Below are 15,703 nucleotides of genomic sequence, written 5' to 3' on the forward strand. Positions count from 1 at the left end.
GGGAAAGATAAATGCTTCTGCTGCACAGGAAAGGGGGAAGAGAAATACTGCTACTGCTGCTGCACAGGGAAAGGGGGAAGGGAAATGCTGCTGCACCCAATTGGGGAAAGAGAGGTAAAGGAAAGGAGATACCAGACCATGGAGGGGGAGGGAGAGATGCCAGGGCATGGGGGGGAGAGAAGTAGACAGATGCCAGACCAGGGGAAAGGAAGGAAGGAGGGAGGGATAGAAAGGAAGGAAAGAGATGTCAGACCATGGAAATAGGGTCAGAAGAAGAGAGAGATCGGAAGGGAAGGGAAGACATGGAAACGTAGATTTTGAAAAGAAAGAAGAAAAATTGAATATTAAGTTAATGCCAAAGATGGATGCAAGGCAGAAAGTGAAGACAGAGAAAAACAGTCAAAGGACAAGAAGGCCCTGAAAATATTGTTAAAAGCACAGAAAAATAAAGTCACCAGCCAACAAAGGTAGGGAAAATGATTTTATTTTCAATATAGTGATTGAAATATGTCATTTTTCAGAAAGGAAAGATATTAAACTTTAAATGTGAGGGCTGCAGAAAAAATAGAGTACTTGGGGACCACAGAAAAAATAGTTAATGTCTTATTAAAGAAATGACAATTTTGCATAAGGTAAAACTCTTTATAGTTTATAAATCTTTCCTTTAACTGTTATTGCAGTCTATGCGGAAAATTGGGGGGATCTTTAAAAGACCCTGCTAGGACTCTCTGGGCAACCTGGGCAGTGGTTTGCACCCAAATTCATACACATGTTGTATGAAGCCTTTTTAAGTTTCAAAAGGCGAGCTAACTACGCGGAGGTCTCAGCAGAAGTAGCGCCAGAGTTTTCAGTAAAAGGTGCAAAGTCCACCCCCAGGAGCCATGCAGATGTCATAGGGGCCCAAGCTCTGGTGACCTTGGAGGATGAAGGTTCAGAGTCCTTGCCCAGATTCTCAAAACTTTAATGCCATCGCTAAACTGTTTTCCGGCGTTTTAACCTGTTTGCAGTTTAGCGGCTGATTATCAAAAGGGATTATCTCTGTCTTTAGTGAGGTTTCTAGCAGTCTCCGACACTGACATGAAAATGGGCTCTTCAACATTGAAATAAGCCCTCTAGTGGATTCTTAAAAAATGCTGAGCCATTTTTAAAAAGTGGCATCGGCTTTTGGTGACAAAAATTAACTACTAGTCCAGGGGTGCCTGTCAGAGCCTCTGGAAATAGAGGTCTACATGGGAACGGGGATCGCGGGAATCCCGCGGGTCCTGCGGTAATCCCCCTAACCCATGGGACTGCCATGGGGACCCCCCCCTCTGGCCCACGGGGACCCCCCTCTAGCCAACAGGACTCCCACGGGGATGGAAGGCTTTGGAAGCAGGGTTCAGCCATATAATATAATGGACACGTCAGCCTTAGTAAAAGAACAGAAAACAGAGAAAGGGTTCCACCAAAGAGATTCCACAAGAAAAACATCAGTGCAAACACAAAAGAAACTGTGGAATTGATGATCCTGTCAAAAGTAATTGCTGCTTTTAATGGGGAAAGGCGGGGATGGAGGTAGTTCTTTGTGGGGATGGAGAGGATCCTGACAGGGACGGGTGGGGACGGAGAGGATACTGGCGGGGACAGAGAGGATCCTGGTGGGGATGGGTGGGATTTCTGTCCCCGCGCAACTCTCTATCTGGAAAGCCCCTGCTAGAAAGTCCCAGCTGTGACATCTCCCCCTCCCCCCCCCCCCCCCCCCCGCAGCAGGAGAGATGCCCACTCTCTCCTGCTGCCCTAAAATCCCCACTGCTATTAGTTCTTGCAGCGGGAGAGATGACCATCTTCTCCCGCTGCCCTAAAATCCCTGCCATGACCCGATTCGACACCCCCCCCCCCCCACAGCAGGAGAGATGCCCACTCTCCCCCGCTTTCAAGTGACCTCCTCTCTGCCGCCCCCCCTCTCCCTTACCTCAAAATAGATGACCTGGAGGGACATGGACACCCTGTTGCCTGCGTCGTCTAAAATGGGCCTTCCCTTCCCCGGTGCATCTTGGAAATGTTTTCTGTATGTCTTTTCTCCGGGGCCCCTGAGCGGGCATCTGATGCGAAGGCTAGCAACCCAGAGGGGTGCGAAGATCCTCATTGTGCCTGACTGGCTGAGGAGCCTGTGGTATGATGACCTGTTCGACTACTGTGAGATCCAGGGCTCCGACTCCGACTTCATTGTCATCCTCGTCTTCTTATGCTGGGTCCATTTGCATCACCTTATGCTGGGTCCATGTCCGTTTTGGTCTTACAACCTGGCTATCAAGCACGTGCCCTTGGTTTACAGGAGCTATTCATTGGCTGTTTTTGCCACTTTTCTTCGCAATGGGTAGTTGTCCCTGGTGATGGTCTACGCAGAGGCTTGGAGATGTTCTCTGGCATAGTGTGTACAATGGTGCCGAGATCCATCTATTCTGTCAGTTCCCCGTATTCTGGAGTTCCTTTGGGTCAGCCTGAAGAAAGGCCTGGCTGTGACTTTCTGAGTCCAGATTGCCAGCCTCTCGTGTCTGGACCCTAACCCCTGAGGGGCTCCATAGCCACTCCTCCAGTTGTCGTCCATTTTCTGTGAGGTGGTTTCAGGCTTCGGCCCATTTGGAGCTGAGAGTGATACGGTAGGTCTGCGAGCCTTGGGTAGCACCCTGGAAGGAAAAGCAGTCTGAATCTTATCAGACATTGTAACCGCAGTAGCCTATGTAAACAGGCAAGGAGGCACCAGGAGTACACCACTGAGCTTGGAAGCTTGCCTGATCATTTGGTGGACAGAAGCCCATTTCTTGACCATCTTTGCGGCTCATGTAGCTGGGAAGGAGAATGTGCAGGTGAACTTCCTAAGTCGGCAGACCTTAGATCCTGGGGAGTTCTCTCTCTCGGAGAGCTTTCGACAGCATAGTCAGGCACTGGGGGGCGCCCAACGTTCGACCTCATGGCCTTATCCTCCAACAATAAGGTGGCTTGTTTCATCTCCTGAAGGTATGAGCCTGGAAGTGCCGGGCTGGACATTCTGATCCAAATCTGGCCTGCTGAGGAGCTCCTGTAAGTGTTCCTCCCCTCGTGGAAAATGATAGGCAGAGTGCTTTGAAGGGTCAGAATGCACCCAGGTCGAGTAAGCCTGGTAGCTCCAGATTGGCCAAGGCACTGTGGTACACAGACAGTACGTCTGCAGAAAGACGAAGTTCTCAGGCTTCCTTCTCATCCAAATCTTCTCTCAAAGGATCCCATCACCCTGGAGGATCCAGAGCGCTTTGGTCTTACGGCATGGCTCTTGAGTGTGACGCCTTAGACCTCAAAAGCTATTTAACTGAGGCTATTGGCATGCTTCAGAGGTCTAAGAAGTAGTCTACATTAGCAGCCTACTTGAAAGCCTGGAAGTATTTCTGGAAAAGGTGCGAACAAAATTGCTCAGACCCGGACTTTAGAAAGGCCTGGGGGTTGGCTCTCCGAAGGTGCAGATAGTTGGACCTGTCTGCTTCAGAGCATAGTTCAGCAAGCGCATGTTGGTGTCCCATCCGGATGTTTCCAGATTTTTGAAGGGAGCCTTATGTCTTTGTCCTCCAGTGCGCCAGCCCTTTCCATCTTATGATCTTAGTCTGGTTCTGCAGGCCCTTGCAAAGGCCCCATATGAGCCTTTGGAAGAGGCATCCCTCAAAGATCTGATGGTTAAGACAATTTTCTTAGTAGCTGTAATGTCATCGAGCTGCAAGACCTGTCCTGCAGGGAACCCTTTTTTTGAATTTCAGAGTTTGGTGTCTCAATCCGAAAAGTTCCTTCCTTCCAACTGAAGGTTGTTTCCAGTTTTCATGTAAACCAAGAAGTGTGCCTTTCAGCCCTCACACCTATGAGAGTGAAAAAAATGGATAGTGTGTTGAAATTTCTACATGTATGAATAATTTTGCTTTGTTATCTGGAGGTCACCAACAATGTCCAGCTGTCTGATCACTTCTTCGTTCTTACGAATGTGGCATCTATACTGAATGTCATATTTATTAAATATTAACGTAAGCCATATAAACATTTCAGGAATATTAGTTCTTTTACAACCTAAGGTATGTATTTCAACAATCTCTACATTTAATTTCCATAAAACTTTCTTCCCTCTGCTTGAAATCAATGTAGCCAATTTTGATCCATCTTTCAAAGGTCTTTCTGTAGAAAGAAAGAGTCCCTGGAATCATTTTTTTATAGATTCTCACTGAGGGCCAGATGCTCAAAATCCCAGACCTTGAAACAATGAAAGATGTTCAGAAAAAAAAAATCAAATGCAAATGAGGTGCACGGAAATTGTATAAACGCCTCATTGGAGAAAGTATCTCGCACATGTGCAGAATAGTTTCCCAGAAAAAAAGGCATCAGTGTGTGCAAAGGTCAGAAACAGCTACAAACACCTTGTAGACATACATCACAAACGACTTTATAGGCATCAAGGTAAATCGTGCCAAACTAACCTGGTTGAATTTTTTGATTGGGTGACCAGAGAGCTGGATCGAGGACATATGCTAGATGTAATTTACTTGGATTTCAGCAAAGCCTTTGATACAGTTTCTCATAGGAGGCTGTTGAACAAACTTGAAGGGCTGAAGTTAGGACCCAAAGTGGTGAACTGGGTCAGAAACTGGCTGTTGGACAGACGCCAGAGGGTGGTGGTTAATGGAAGTCGCTCGAAGGAAGGAAAGGTGACTAGTGGAGTCCCTCAGGGATCAGTGCTGGGGCCAATCCTGTTCAATATGTTTGTGAGTGACATTGCTGAAGGGTTAGAAGGAAAAGTGTGCCTTTTTGCAGATGATACCAAGATTTGTAACAGAGTAGACACCGAAGAGGGAGTGGAAAATATGAAAAAGGATCTGCAAAAGTTAGAGGAATGGTCTAATGCCTGGCAACTAAAATTCAATGCAAAGAAATGCAGAGTAATGCATTTGGGAATTAATAATAGGAAGGAATCGTATATGCTGGGAGGAGAGAAGCTGATATGCACGGACGGGGAGAGGGACCTTGGGGTGATAGTGTCCGAAGATCTAAAGGCGAAAAAACAGTGTGACAAGGCAGTGGCTGCTGCCAGAAGGATTCTGGGCTGTATAAAGAGAGGCGTAGTCAGTAGAAGGAAGAAGGTGTTGATGCCCCTGTACAGGTCATTGGTAAGGCCCCACTTAGAGTATTGTGTTCAATTTTGGAGACCGTATCTGGCGAAGGACGTAAGAAGACTTGAGGCAGTCCAGAGGAGGGCGACAAAAATGATAGGAGGCTTGCGCCAGAAGACGTATGAGGAGAGACTGGAAGTCCTGAATATGTATACCCTAGAGCAGGGGTGCCCACACTTTTTTGACTCGCGAGCTACTTTTAAAATGACCAAGTCAAAATGATCTACCAACAATAAAATTTTAAAAAAACACAACGCACACTGTACGCATAGAATTGTTAATTATTATTCCTATTCAGGGGTTTTTTCAAAGAGGTCAAAGCAGATGACTCTATGCACTGTCACCTTAGTAACAACCATACAAAAATAGACAAATACCCACCCCCCTCCCTTTTTACTAAACCACAATAGCAGTTTTTAGCGCAGGGAGCTCCGCTGAATGCCCAGCGCTACTCTCGACGCTCATAGGCTCCCTGCGCTAAAAACCACTATTGCGGTTTAGTAAAAGGGGACCATATTGTAAAATATAGACAGCAGATATAAATTCAGACACATTTTGATCACTAAATTTAAAATAAAATCATTTTTCCTACCTTGTCTGGTGATTTCATGAGTCTCTGTTTGCACTTTCTTCTTCTGACTGTTCATCCAATCTTTCTTTCAGCCTGTATGCTTCCTCTCCTCCACACCTCATTCCCTCCCCCAACTTTTTCTTCCTCTCTCCCTGACCTTTCTTTCTTTCTCTCTTCATGCCCCCTTTCTTTTTTTCTGTTTCTCTTCTTTCCTTCTGTCTCCCTGCCTGCCCCCTTTCTTTCTTTCTGCCTGCCCTTCCCCAAGCCACTGCCGCTACCATCGGGGAACAGGACCCAAACGCCACCAATGGATAATAGGCCCCGACGCCGCACCATGCTCTCTCTGCTTCAGGCGATCAATCTTCCTCTCCCCGACGTCAATTCTGCCATCGGAGAGGAAGTTCCGCTCAGCCAGGCAGCGATTGGCTGGCCCGAACTTCCTCTCCGACGGCAGAATTGACGTCGGGGAGAGGAAGATTGATCGGCTCGATAGATCGCCAAGGCAAAGAGTCCTGGGATCGACTCACTTTGCCTTGGCGAGCTACCAGTCGATCGCGATCGACCTATTGGGCACCCCTGCCCTAGAGGAAAGGAGAGACAGAGGAGATATGATTCAGACGTTCAAATACTTGAAGGGTATTAACGTAGAACAAAATCTTTTTCAGAGACAGGAAAATGGTAAAACCAGAGGACATAATTTGAGGTTGAGGGGTGGTAGATTCAAAGGCAATGTTAGGAAATTCTACTTTACGGAGAGGGTGGTGGATGCCTGGAATGCGCTCCCAAGAGAGGTGGTGGAGAGTAAAACTATGACTGAGTTCAAAGAAGCGTGGGATGAACACAAAGGATCTAGAATCAGAAAATAAGATTAAATATTGAACTAAGGCCAGTACTGGGCAGACTTGCACGGTCTGTGTCTGTATATGGCCGTTTGGTGGAGGATGGGCTGGGGAGGGCTTCAATGGCTGGGAGGGTGTAGATGGGCTGGAGTAAGTCTTAACAGAGATTTCGGCAGTTGGAACCCAAGCACAGTACAGGGTAAAGCTTTGGATTCTTGCCCAGAAATAGCTAAGAAGAAAAAATTAAAAAATTTAAATTGAATCAGGTTGGGCAGACTGGATGGACCATTCGGATCTTTATCTGCCGTCATCTACTATGTTACTTGGTTTGAAACATAGCCTTCATTGATCACAAACTCCTTAACTAACTTTTCAGCTGCTTCCAAATTAGAACTGGCTGCCTCCCCATGCATAACAATGCTATGTATCCCAATCAGTTTCTTAAAGTTTCTGACCACCCTCTACTGGCTTTAAACTCCTCCTTTTCATCAGTAGTATCAGGCAGGCCTTTCACTAGATCATCGTGAAGAACCTTGGCTTTCTCACAAATGATTGTCTCAGAAATCACATCACCAGCAAGCTGTCTTTCATTAATCCAAATAGAGAGCAGTTTTTCCATCTCTTCCATACTTTTTGATCTCCTAGAGGACAGTGCAGTAACCCCCTTTGGCCATATCAGCTGCTTTGATAGCTTCTTTATTTTTCTAAATCGTATACACAGTCAATTTAGGCATCCCAAACATAGTAGCATGAACCGTTTTCATGCTTAGCAATAAGCTCTTTCTTAACTTCAATTGTAGCTCCACCAGCTTTCCTCTTGCTCTTATTTTCCGCTGGACACAAGTCTAATATAGATGGCCTGAGGGCTGTACAGGAACAATGCGCTGTGGTATAGGTAGCAAGATCGGGTCCCCCTGGCAGAGACAGCAAGATCGGACCCACGTGGCAGAGGCAGCAATATCGGGCCCCCCCGGCAGAGGCAGCAAGATCCAAATGTACGAGAACTGCAAGCATTGTTCAGCCCCAAATTTCCCTCCCAGGCGGAAAAAGGAAGCAGTGTCAGAGGGGAAGCTTTGGGCTTAGCAATGCTTGGAGTTCCCATACATTCGGATTCCAAAGCAGCATTCGAATTCTGGGGCAAAATTTAATTAAAAAAAAAATTTGGATTCCAAGTTGTTCGAGTTCTGGGGCATTCGGATTCCGAGGTACCACTATATATGGTAAATTGTCAAAAGCAACTGAAAAGTCCAGTGTTTTCTTTTATATCTGGTGGTCCTGTCCAGAGGTCAGCTCCTTTTGGTTTTTGATTTTGCAATTGTTAAATGATATGCTTCATATTATTTATCCACAGCGGGCAGAATATTGTCGTCTTCATGTGCGACCTCCGGGTGTTCCCCCGGAAGGTTCACAGATTTGCTATTTCTTTTTTTGTTGTGGCTAAGGTGGTGGTTGCTCGCCATTGGAAAAAAACCTTTGTTCCCTCTACTGAAGTAGTATTGGTGAAATTGGACTACATTTGCTTGATGTCTAGTCTAAGTTACTGCTTTTAAGTATGGGCGTTTTGTTTCACAAAATATGGGACTCTTGTTTAATTTGGTGTGGTAATGCAGATTAACAGTCTCTGTGTTTATATGAGAGTTTTTTCTTTTGAGCCACGAGTAGGAGAGGGTGGTTGGGTTTGTTTAGGCCTTTTTTCTTTTATGGGGAGTAAGTCTTTTCTTACTATCTTTCAGAATTCATGATTAGCTTTGGCTCAGTCCATCTACGTTATGTGTTTGTAGGAAGTTGTTGCTTTGTACTCTGTTTTGTTAAATGTCTGGCGCTTTTATTTGTATCGACCTATGTGGTGTTCTCATTGACTTCTGATGGTGATATGTGCTTTTGTGTATCCATTGTTTGCAGAGGTGTACAGTTTAGTCCTGGGAAACCACAGGGATGCACTAATCAGTGAATTTGTTGGTTTGGGGGGTTGGTTTTTGGAATTTTATTTTTGTATAATTTCAGTTGTGTTGGCGAGAATGAAAATGGGTAGGTGGTTGGGGGGGGTTTGGTTTAGCTCTGTTTAGGGATTGTTCTCTCTCCCTTTTCCAACATTACCATCTAAGAAACTATTTTCTCTCCTTTGCAGGAGATATGGCAGAGTACATGCAGCAGGCCTACACGGAGGAGGGAGAAGTGTCGTCCCAGAGTGCCTCTGTTAAAACCAAGCGGACACGTGCACCAAAATTCAGTGATGAGGAACTGGAGATTCTAGTGCACCGTGTTGGCAGCGAGTTTTCACGCCTTTCTAAAAAGTCGCGCCTCTCGAATGGCCAGAAAAACCAACTGTGGGCCCAAATTGCTGCAGATGTCAGTGCCCTGGGGGTGAAGAAGCGCACTGTGAAGCAGGTCAAGCACCGGTGGCAGGATATCCGTAGCGTAGTGAAGGAGAAGGCCCGCAAAGTGTGGAAGCGCAGAAGGGGGGCAGAGGAGTGCTCTCGGTGCGATATGAGGCTCAGCTCCCTGGAGGAGTGTGTGTTGTCAACCATCCGCTATGACCAGGTCTTGGGACTACGCGGTGGTATTGACACGTCGGCAGTGCCCACCAGTGAAGAAAATGGTGAGATGGGTGTGGTTTGAGAGGGAGGGGCAAGTAGGGTTCTGGTACAGATTGAACAGTTTGATTTCAATTGCTTTGTGTGGTGTTTGTTTGTTTTTGCAGAAGAGGATCCAGGGGTGAGAACTTCCATCGGGGTGCCAGGAGCTCCATGTCTATCCTGCACTTCTGAACACACAGAGATTGGTGAGTTTTGTGGGTATGTTATGCTTGATGAAAAGGGAGGGGGAAGGGGGTCTGGTAGACACCCTGACAAGTCTCTTTCCTTCTTTCTCAAACCTTCGTCTCCTTCCCTCTTTTTTAGCAACTTCAACATTCAAGCTAATAACTCCTCTGACTCTTACACCTCTGGGCCCCTTGCTTTAATATCTGCATTCAGCCTTCACACCAGTGGCCACTCCCTTGATCTTGTCATCTTCTCCAACTGCTCAAATGTCAATTTCTCCACCTCATTTCTTCCCCTGTCTGACCATCATCTGATAGTAGTAACATAGAAAATGACAGCAGATGAAGACCTGAATGGTCCATCCAGTCTACCCAACCATACATCTTCCATAAATTAATCATTTAATTTAAATGGTCCTTTTTCTTAGTTATTTCTGGGCCAGAAACCCAGAGCCCTTCCCGGTAGTGTGCTTAGGTTCTATCTACTGGAGTCTCTGCCAAAGCTCACTCCAGCCCATCTTAACCATCCCAGCCATCAAAGCCCTACCCAATTGAATGTCCATATATGAGACATAGAACATGCAAGTCTGCCCAGTACTGGCCTTAGTTCCTTCAATGTATACCCATTATTTTCTGTGTTCATCCCACGTTTGTTTGAACTCTGTCACTGTTTTCTTCTCCACCACCTCCCTCGGGAGCGCATTCCACCACCCGCTCTGTAAAGAAGAATTTCCTAACATTACTCTTGAGTCTACCACCCCTCAACCTCAAATTATACCTCTGGCTTTACCATTTTCCTTTCTCTGGAATAGATTTTGTTCTAAGTTAATGCCTTTCAAGTTCAGTGATACCTTGGAATCCGAACTTAATCCGTTCCAGAACCCCGTTCGAGTTCCAAGACAATTTTTCCCATTGAAAATAATAGAAACTAGATTAATCCGTTCTTGGGTCCCACAGGAAATACACTGGATTTTAAGGTAAAATATTAACAAATATTCCAAAGCAGCATTCAGATTCTGGGGCACAAACACACACATAACAATGTGCAGGACATTTGGATTCCAAGACAAAATTTACTACAAAAAAAGTTTGGATACCAAGTCGTTCGAGTTCTGGGGCGTTCGGATTCCGAGGTACCACTGTATTTGAAACCTTCACAATTAACTACCCGGTCAATCTCTACCAATACATTTAGGAATCTACAGGCTATTGACCCTTGCATTCTCTCCACCAGTCTCCTCATCCCTCCTTGCATGTTGTTGACGAGGCTGTCTTTTCCTATCCTCTGCTCTAGATATTCTTGTTCTTCCCAGTTCACATTCTGTAAGGCATACCAAACCCCACCCTCGGCTGAACTCTAAAATCTGCTAGTTATGCTTCTGTGCCTGATCTGCTTAATGTCTTTGGCTAAAATTGAGTATTCAGGCTGACTTCATGCATTTCAAATTCCTGCTGATCTCCTTCGAATCTGCTCTTTCACTTGCAAAACTAGACTACTACTGTTTGACTAATTCTCTTGGATCCAACCCCTGCTGTCTCTGCCACACTGAACTTCCTTTTACTTGATTTTGGTTAATATAAGGTTTTTACTTTTTCCCCTTACCTTTTGTTGTCTTCCTTCCTGTTTATTAACCTATAATATATTGTAAATCTTCCCTTTTCCAATTTGTGTTAGTCTGTTTTTGTAGTTTTATCTTGTTTGTGTTTATTGATTTTGAAATGTCACTCTCGCTTTTATTGTTGTAAACCGCTCTGACTTAACTTTTTGTGTTACTTTATTTGATATATTGCAGTTATTAACTATAACTGTAACTTGCCTCCAATCCCCCTTCACTCTCTCCCCAGACTATGGCTGAGTACTTTCACAATAAGGTTCTCAGCCAGCTCACCTCCACCTCTCCCGGTTTACTCTGTCAATCTCCCCTCGACCTTTACTGCCTTTTCTTCCTTTTCTGAAATCACTGAAGAGGAAACTGCACATTTTCTTTCCATCTCCAAACTCACTACTTGTTCCTCAGATCCAGTTCCCACCCAGCACTCTCCTATTGTCATCCCACCTATCTGTCATATCTTGAGTCTTTCACTTTCCACTGCAACTGTTCTAGTGCAATGTGTCTAGTAGTCCTGAACATTAGGGTTGCAGAAGGATGTCGCACATCTTTTAACTCCGCCTCCTTCCCAGTGAGCTGTCTCATGCCACCTCCTCGTTTCTGTAGGGCTACTAGACATACGCCGCGCTATATACTTCTCCCTCTGAATCCACGGTTTCAGTATCCGCGGATTCGGTTTTTTGTGAAGTTTTTGGGTTATTTTTAAGCTTTTGAGACTCCCCGGAACCTTACCTGGTGGTCTAGCAGGCTTTCGGGGCAGGAGCAATCTTCCTACGCTCCTGCCCTGTGCAGATCACTCATAGGAAATGGCTGCCGTGAGCTCCCGTAGTCTCTGGAGACTACGACAGGAGCTCACGGCAGCCATTTCCTATGAATGATCTGCATGGGGCAGGAGCGTAGGAAGATTGCTCCAGTCCCGAAAGCCCGCTAGACCACCAGGTACAGTTCCGGGGAGTCTCAGAGGGTTTAAGCTAAGGTCCAGGATTCCGGGGAGGAAGGCGGGGGGTTGGGTCAGAATTGGCCCGAATATTATTTGCGGTTTTTTAATATTCGCAGGCCGGCTCTGCCCCTAACCCCCGCGAATATTGAGGCAAAAGTGTACATCAAAACAGAGAGATGGTCCCCGCAGTATGTCCTCTGGCAAGGGACCACCAAGTGCAGCTCCAAATGGAAAGTCTTAGTTGTATAAGATTTCTCCACCTCCAACCCCCCCCCCCTTTTTTTGTAATATTTTCAGGGAAATTCTAATTTAATTGCGTAATGAACCCATTAGTGCTAATTGGATTTACCCATGCATCTTGCTAGGTACTATACAGTCATGTGAAAAAATTAGGACACCCCATGAAATATTCAGTTCTTTCTTAAGAAATGTTCACATATCGATGTCAAATCGTTTTTTTTTTAATTATTTATCTTTTAGAAAGAAATTAAATGCAGGTAAACAACAAAAATTTTCCTTGATTTACTCATGAAATAAAAGATATCCACAAAAATGTGTATTCTGAGGAATAAATTAGGACATCCCCACATATCCTCCCACTTAAAGTAGCTCAAATTCTGTGCACTCACTGCTTCCTTGACTTGGTCAGGAGCTTGAGGGTAGGCACCAATAGCATTCCTTCAGGGTGCTCACAGTGCAGGCTGCAATTTTTTTTTGCCTCCCCACTTCTCTTTCATCCGACATGGTAGGTGGGGGTTGAGGAGCAGTCCGACAGAGATCCATCCGGCAGGCTGAAGATTTCAGCGCAGGAGCTGACCGATGAGTTGAGGCAGCGATCCTTTCAAATCCCAGGTATACCTTGAGGGAGCTGAAACAGGCTGCAGCTCCATTACTAAGCACTTGGTCTGTGAGAACAGGCTGTGACAACCTATGAGGAAATTGGTGTGGGGGGGTGTTCTGAAATCCCTGGCTTTAGTGGTTTCTTTTGTTATTCTTGGTCTCCCCACCCCTGAAATCTTAAATTTGCTGGGTTTAAAAAAAGAAAAGTTTCTGAAGCATTTTTGGGACTTTTTGGCGCCAAAATGCCCCATGGCGGCCATCATGGATTTCCTGATTTTCCTTAAGTGCTCAAACTTCTTCAAAACACTTTGTTTTGTTTTAAAAGTGACAAGGAGGGAATCCTTAAACCCCTGTATCATGCCTTATATGTGCTGGATGGATGACTGAAGAGTGCCCTTGTGCCACGTACTGTGTAGCATGCGATGCAGAGGCAGGAGCTTCAAGCTTAGCCCCTCAATAAATTGCTAGAGGCGGAGACAAGACAGGAATTCCATTTGGGAAGAAAATATACCCTCCAGTTACCCGGAACACTGCTTCTGTGCAGCATAGGGGCATAAAAGTTCTGCAGCCCAAGAAAAAGCAGCTTTCTCATCCCAAGAGGACACCGACTGTGACCTCTGCCCCCAAGGATCCTAGCCACATGATCGGGGGCGAGAAGTGCAACCTGCACCCTGAAACCTGGGGGAGTTTCACTCCAGATGCATACAGCCTTCACTTAAAAACCGTGACAAAATCAGTGGGCAGGGGAATGGACCCTGAGTTGGTGGCATACAGCAAGCTGGCTCCACAAATCCACCAAAGTTTCTCTGTGCAACAGCAGTTCAGCTCTGCAGGACTGCATCCTTTCCTCCAACAGGGGACCACCAGAAAGGCACTGAAGTCACCGAAAAAGTCAAACTTTAAGCAAAAAAATAAGAAAAAGAAGCAAAGCAATTCAAAAGACTTCTGCATGGATTGCTTGCAGAAACTGGCAATTGGAATTCTACAGGGACTAACAGAAGATTATCGAAGGTAGAAACCTAATCTTCCATTGCCTTCTCAGGCTTTTACTCCTGTGGCAGGCTTACACACAGTGCAGGCAGGTCTGATGCTCAGAGCACTTCGGTAATGAGACCAAGGGCTTTTTGGTGTCCGACACGTCATCTCGGAGGATGAGAGGTCAGAATTAATGCACCTAATGTCCCAAAGAGCACAGTTACTTACCGTAACAGGTGTTATCCATGGACAGCAGGCAGATATTCTTGACTGATGGGTGACGGCACTGACGGAGCCCCGATACGGACAATTTTAGAGTGATTGCACTCTAAGAACTTGGAAAGTTCTAGCAGGCCGCACCGCGCACGCGCCTTCCCGCCCGACGGAGGCGCGCGGTCCCCAGTTAGGATAAGCCAGCTAAGAAGCCAACCCGGGGAGGTGGGTGGGACGCAAGAATATCTGCCTGCTGTCCCTGGATAACACCTGTTACGGTAAGTAACTGTGCTTTATCCCAGGACAAGCAGGTAGCATATTCTTGACTGATAGCTGACCTCCAAGCTAACAAAAAAGAGGGATGGAGGGAAGGTTGGCCATTAGGAAAACAAATTTTGTAAAACAGATTGGCCGAAATGTCCATCCCATCTGGAGAAAGCATCCAGACAATAATGAGATGTAAAAGTATGAACTGAGGACCAAGTAGCAGCCTTGCAGATTTCCTCAATAGGAGTCGAACGGAGGAAAGCTACAGATGCTGCCATAGCTCAAACTCTATGGGCCGTGACAGAACCTTCCAGTGTCAGTCCGGACTGAGCATAACAGAATGAATGCACGCTGCAAGCCAATTGGACAACGTACGTTTAGAAACAGGATGTCCTAATTTATTCAGATCAAAGGACAGAAAGAGTTGGGGAGTTGATCTGTGGGGCTTAGTACGCTCCAAATAGTAAGCTAAAGCCCGCTTACAGTCCAAAGTATGTAAAGCCTGTTCTCCAGAATGAGAATGAGGTTTCGGAAAGAATACAGGCAGAACAATTGATTGGTTGAGATGAAATTCAGAGACAACCTTAGGGAGAAACTTTGGATGTGTATGCAGAACCACCTTGTCATGATGAAAAACTGTAAAAGGTGGATCAGCAACTAGTGCATGCAACTCACTGACCCTCCTGGCAGAGGTGAGGGCAATAAGGAAGACCACTTTCCAAGTGAGAAACTTGAAAGGAGCTGTAGCCAAAGGTTCAAACGGAGGCTTCATTAAGGCGGAAAGAACCACATTGAGATCCCAGACTACAGGAGGGGGCTTAAGAGGTGGTTTCACATTGAAAAGACCCCGCATGAATCTAGAAACCAAAGGATGAGCTGAGAGAAGTTTCCCATGAACTGGCTCATGAAAAGCAGAAATAGCACTGAGGTGGACTCTGATGGAAGTAGACTTGAGACCAGCGTCAGACAAAGAAAGAAGATAATCCAACAAGGTCTCCACTGCAAGGGAAGTGGGATCATGATGATGAAGAAGACACCAAGAAGAAAACCGTGTCTACTTCTGATGGTAACATTGCAGGGTGGCCGGTTTCCTGGAAGCATCCAGAATAGAACGAACGGGCTGAGACGAGTATCATGTGAAGTCAGCCCGAGAGATACCAAGCTGTCAGGTGCAGAGACTGGAGGTTGGGATGCAGAAGGGTCTCCTGATGCTGTGTAAGCAGAGAAGGAAACAATGGAAGAAGAACAGGCTCCCTGGAACTGAGTTGAAGTAGAAGGGAGAACCAATGTTGCCTGGGCCACCGTGGAGCAATTAGAATCATGGTGGCTTGTTCTCTCTTGAGCTTGAACAAGGTTCGTAATATGAGAAGGAGAGGAGGAAAAGCATACAGGAACAGATTGACCAATCCAGAAGAAATGCATCCGCTGCCAGACGGTGAGGAGAGTAGAGTCTGGAGCAGAAGAGGGGCAGCTGATGATTGTGAGGAGCTGCAAAGAGGTCTACTTGAGGGGTGCCCCATTGAGAGAA

At 45.9% G+C, this 15,703-nt stretch overlaps 1 protein-coding gene across 4 annotated transcripts in view; it reads left to right on the top strand.

The window, feature by feature from the left end:
* LOC117354569 (nuclear receptor corepressor 2-like) overlaps positions 1 to 15,703 on the top strand; it is a 32,536-nt gene that overhangs the window by 4,411 nt on the left and 12,422 nt on the right. For all 4 annotated transcript variants that reach the window (XM_033932325.1, XM_033932327.1, XM_033932328.1 and 1 more), the window contains 2 exons: positions 8,698 to 9,168; positions 9,271 to 9,351. In XM_033932325.1, the coding sequence (XP_033788216.1) occupies positions 8,698 to 9,168; positions 9,271 to 9,351 (552 nt within the window). The remainder of the gene's footprint in view (positions 1 to 8,697; positions 9,169 to 9,270; positions 9,352 to 15,703) is intronic.

Source organism: Geotrypetes seraphini, chromosome 2, assembly GCF_902459505.1.
Source record: "Geotrypetes seraphini chromosome 2, aGeoSer1.1, whole genome shotgun sequence".
NCBI classification, from domain to species: domain Eukaryota; kingdom Metazoa; phylum Chordata; class Amphibia; order Gymnophiona; family Dermophiidae; genus Geotrypetes; species Geotrypetes seraphini.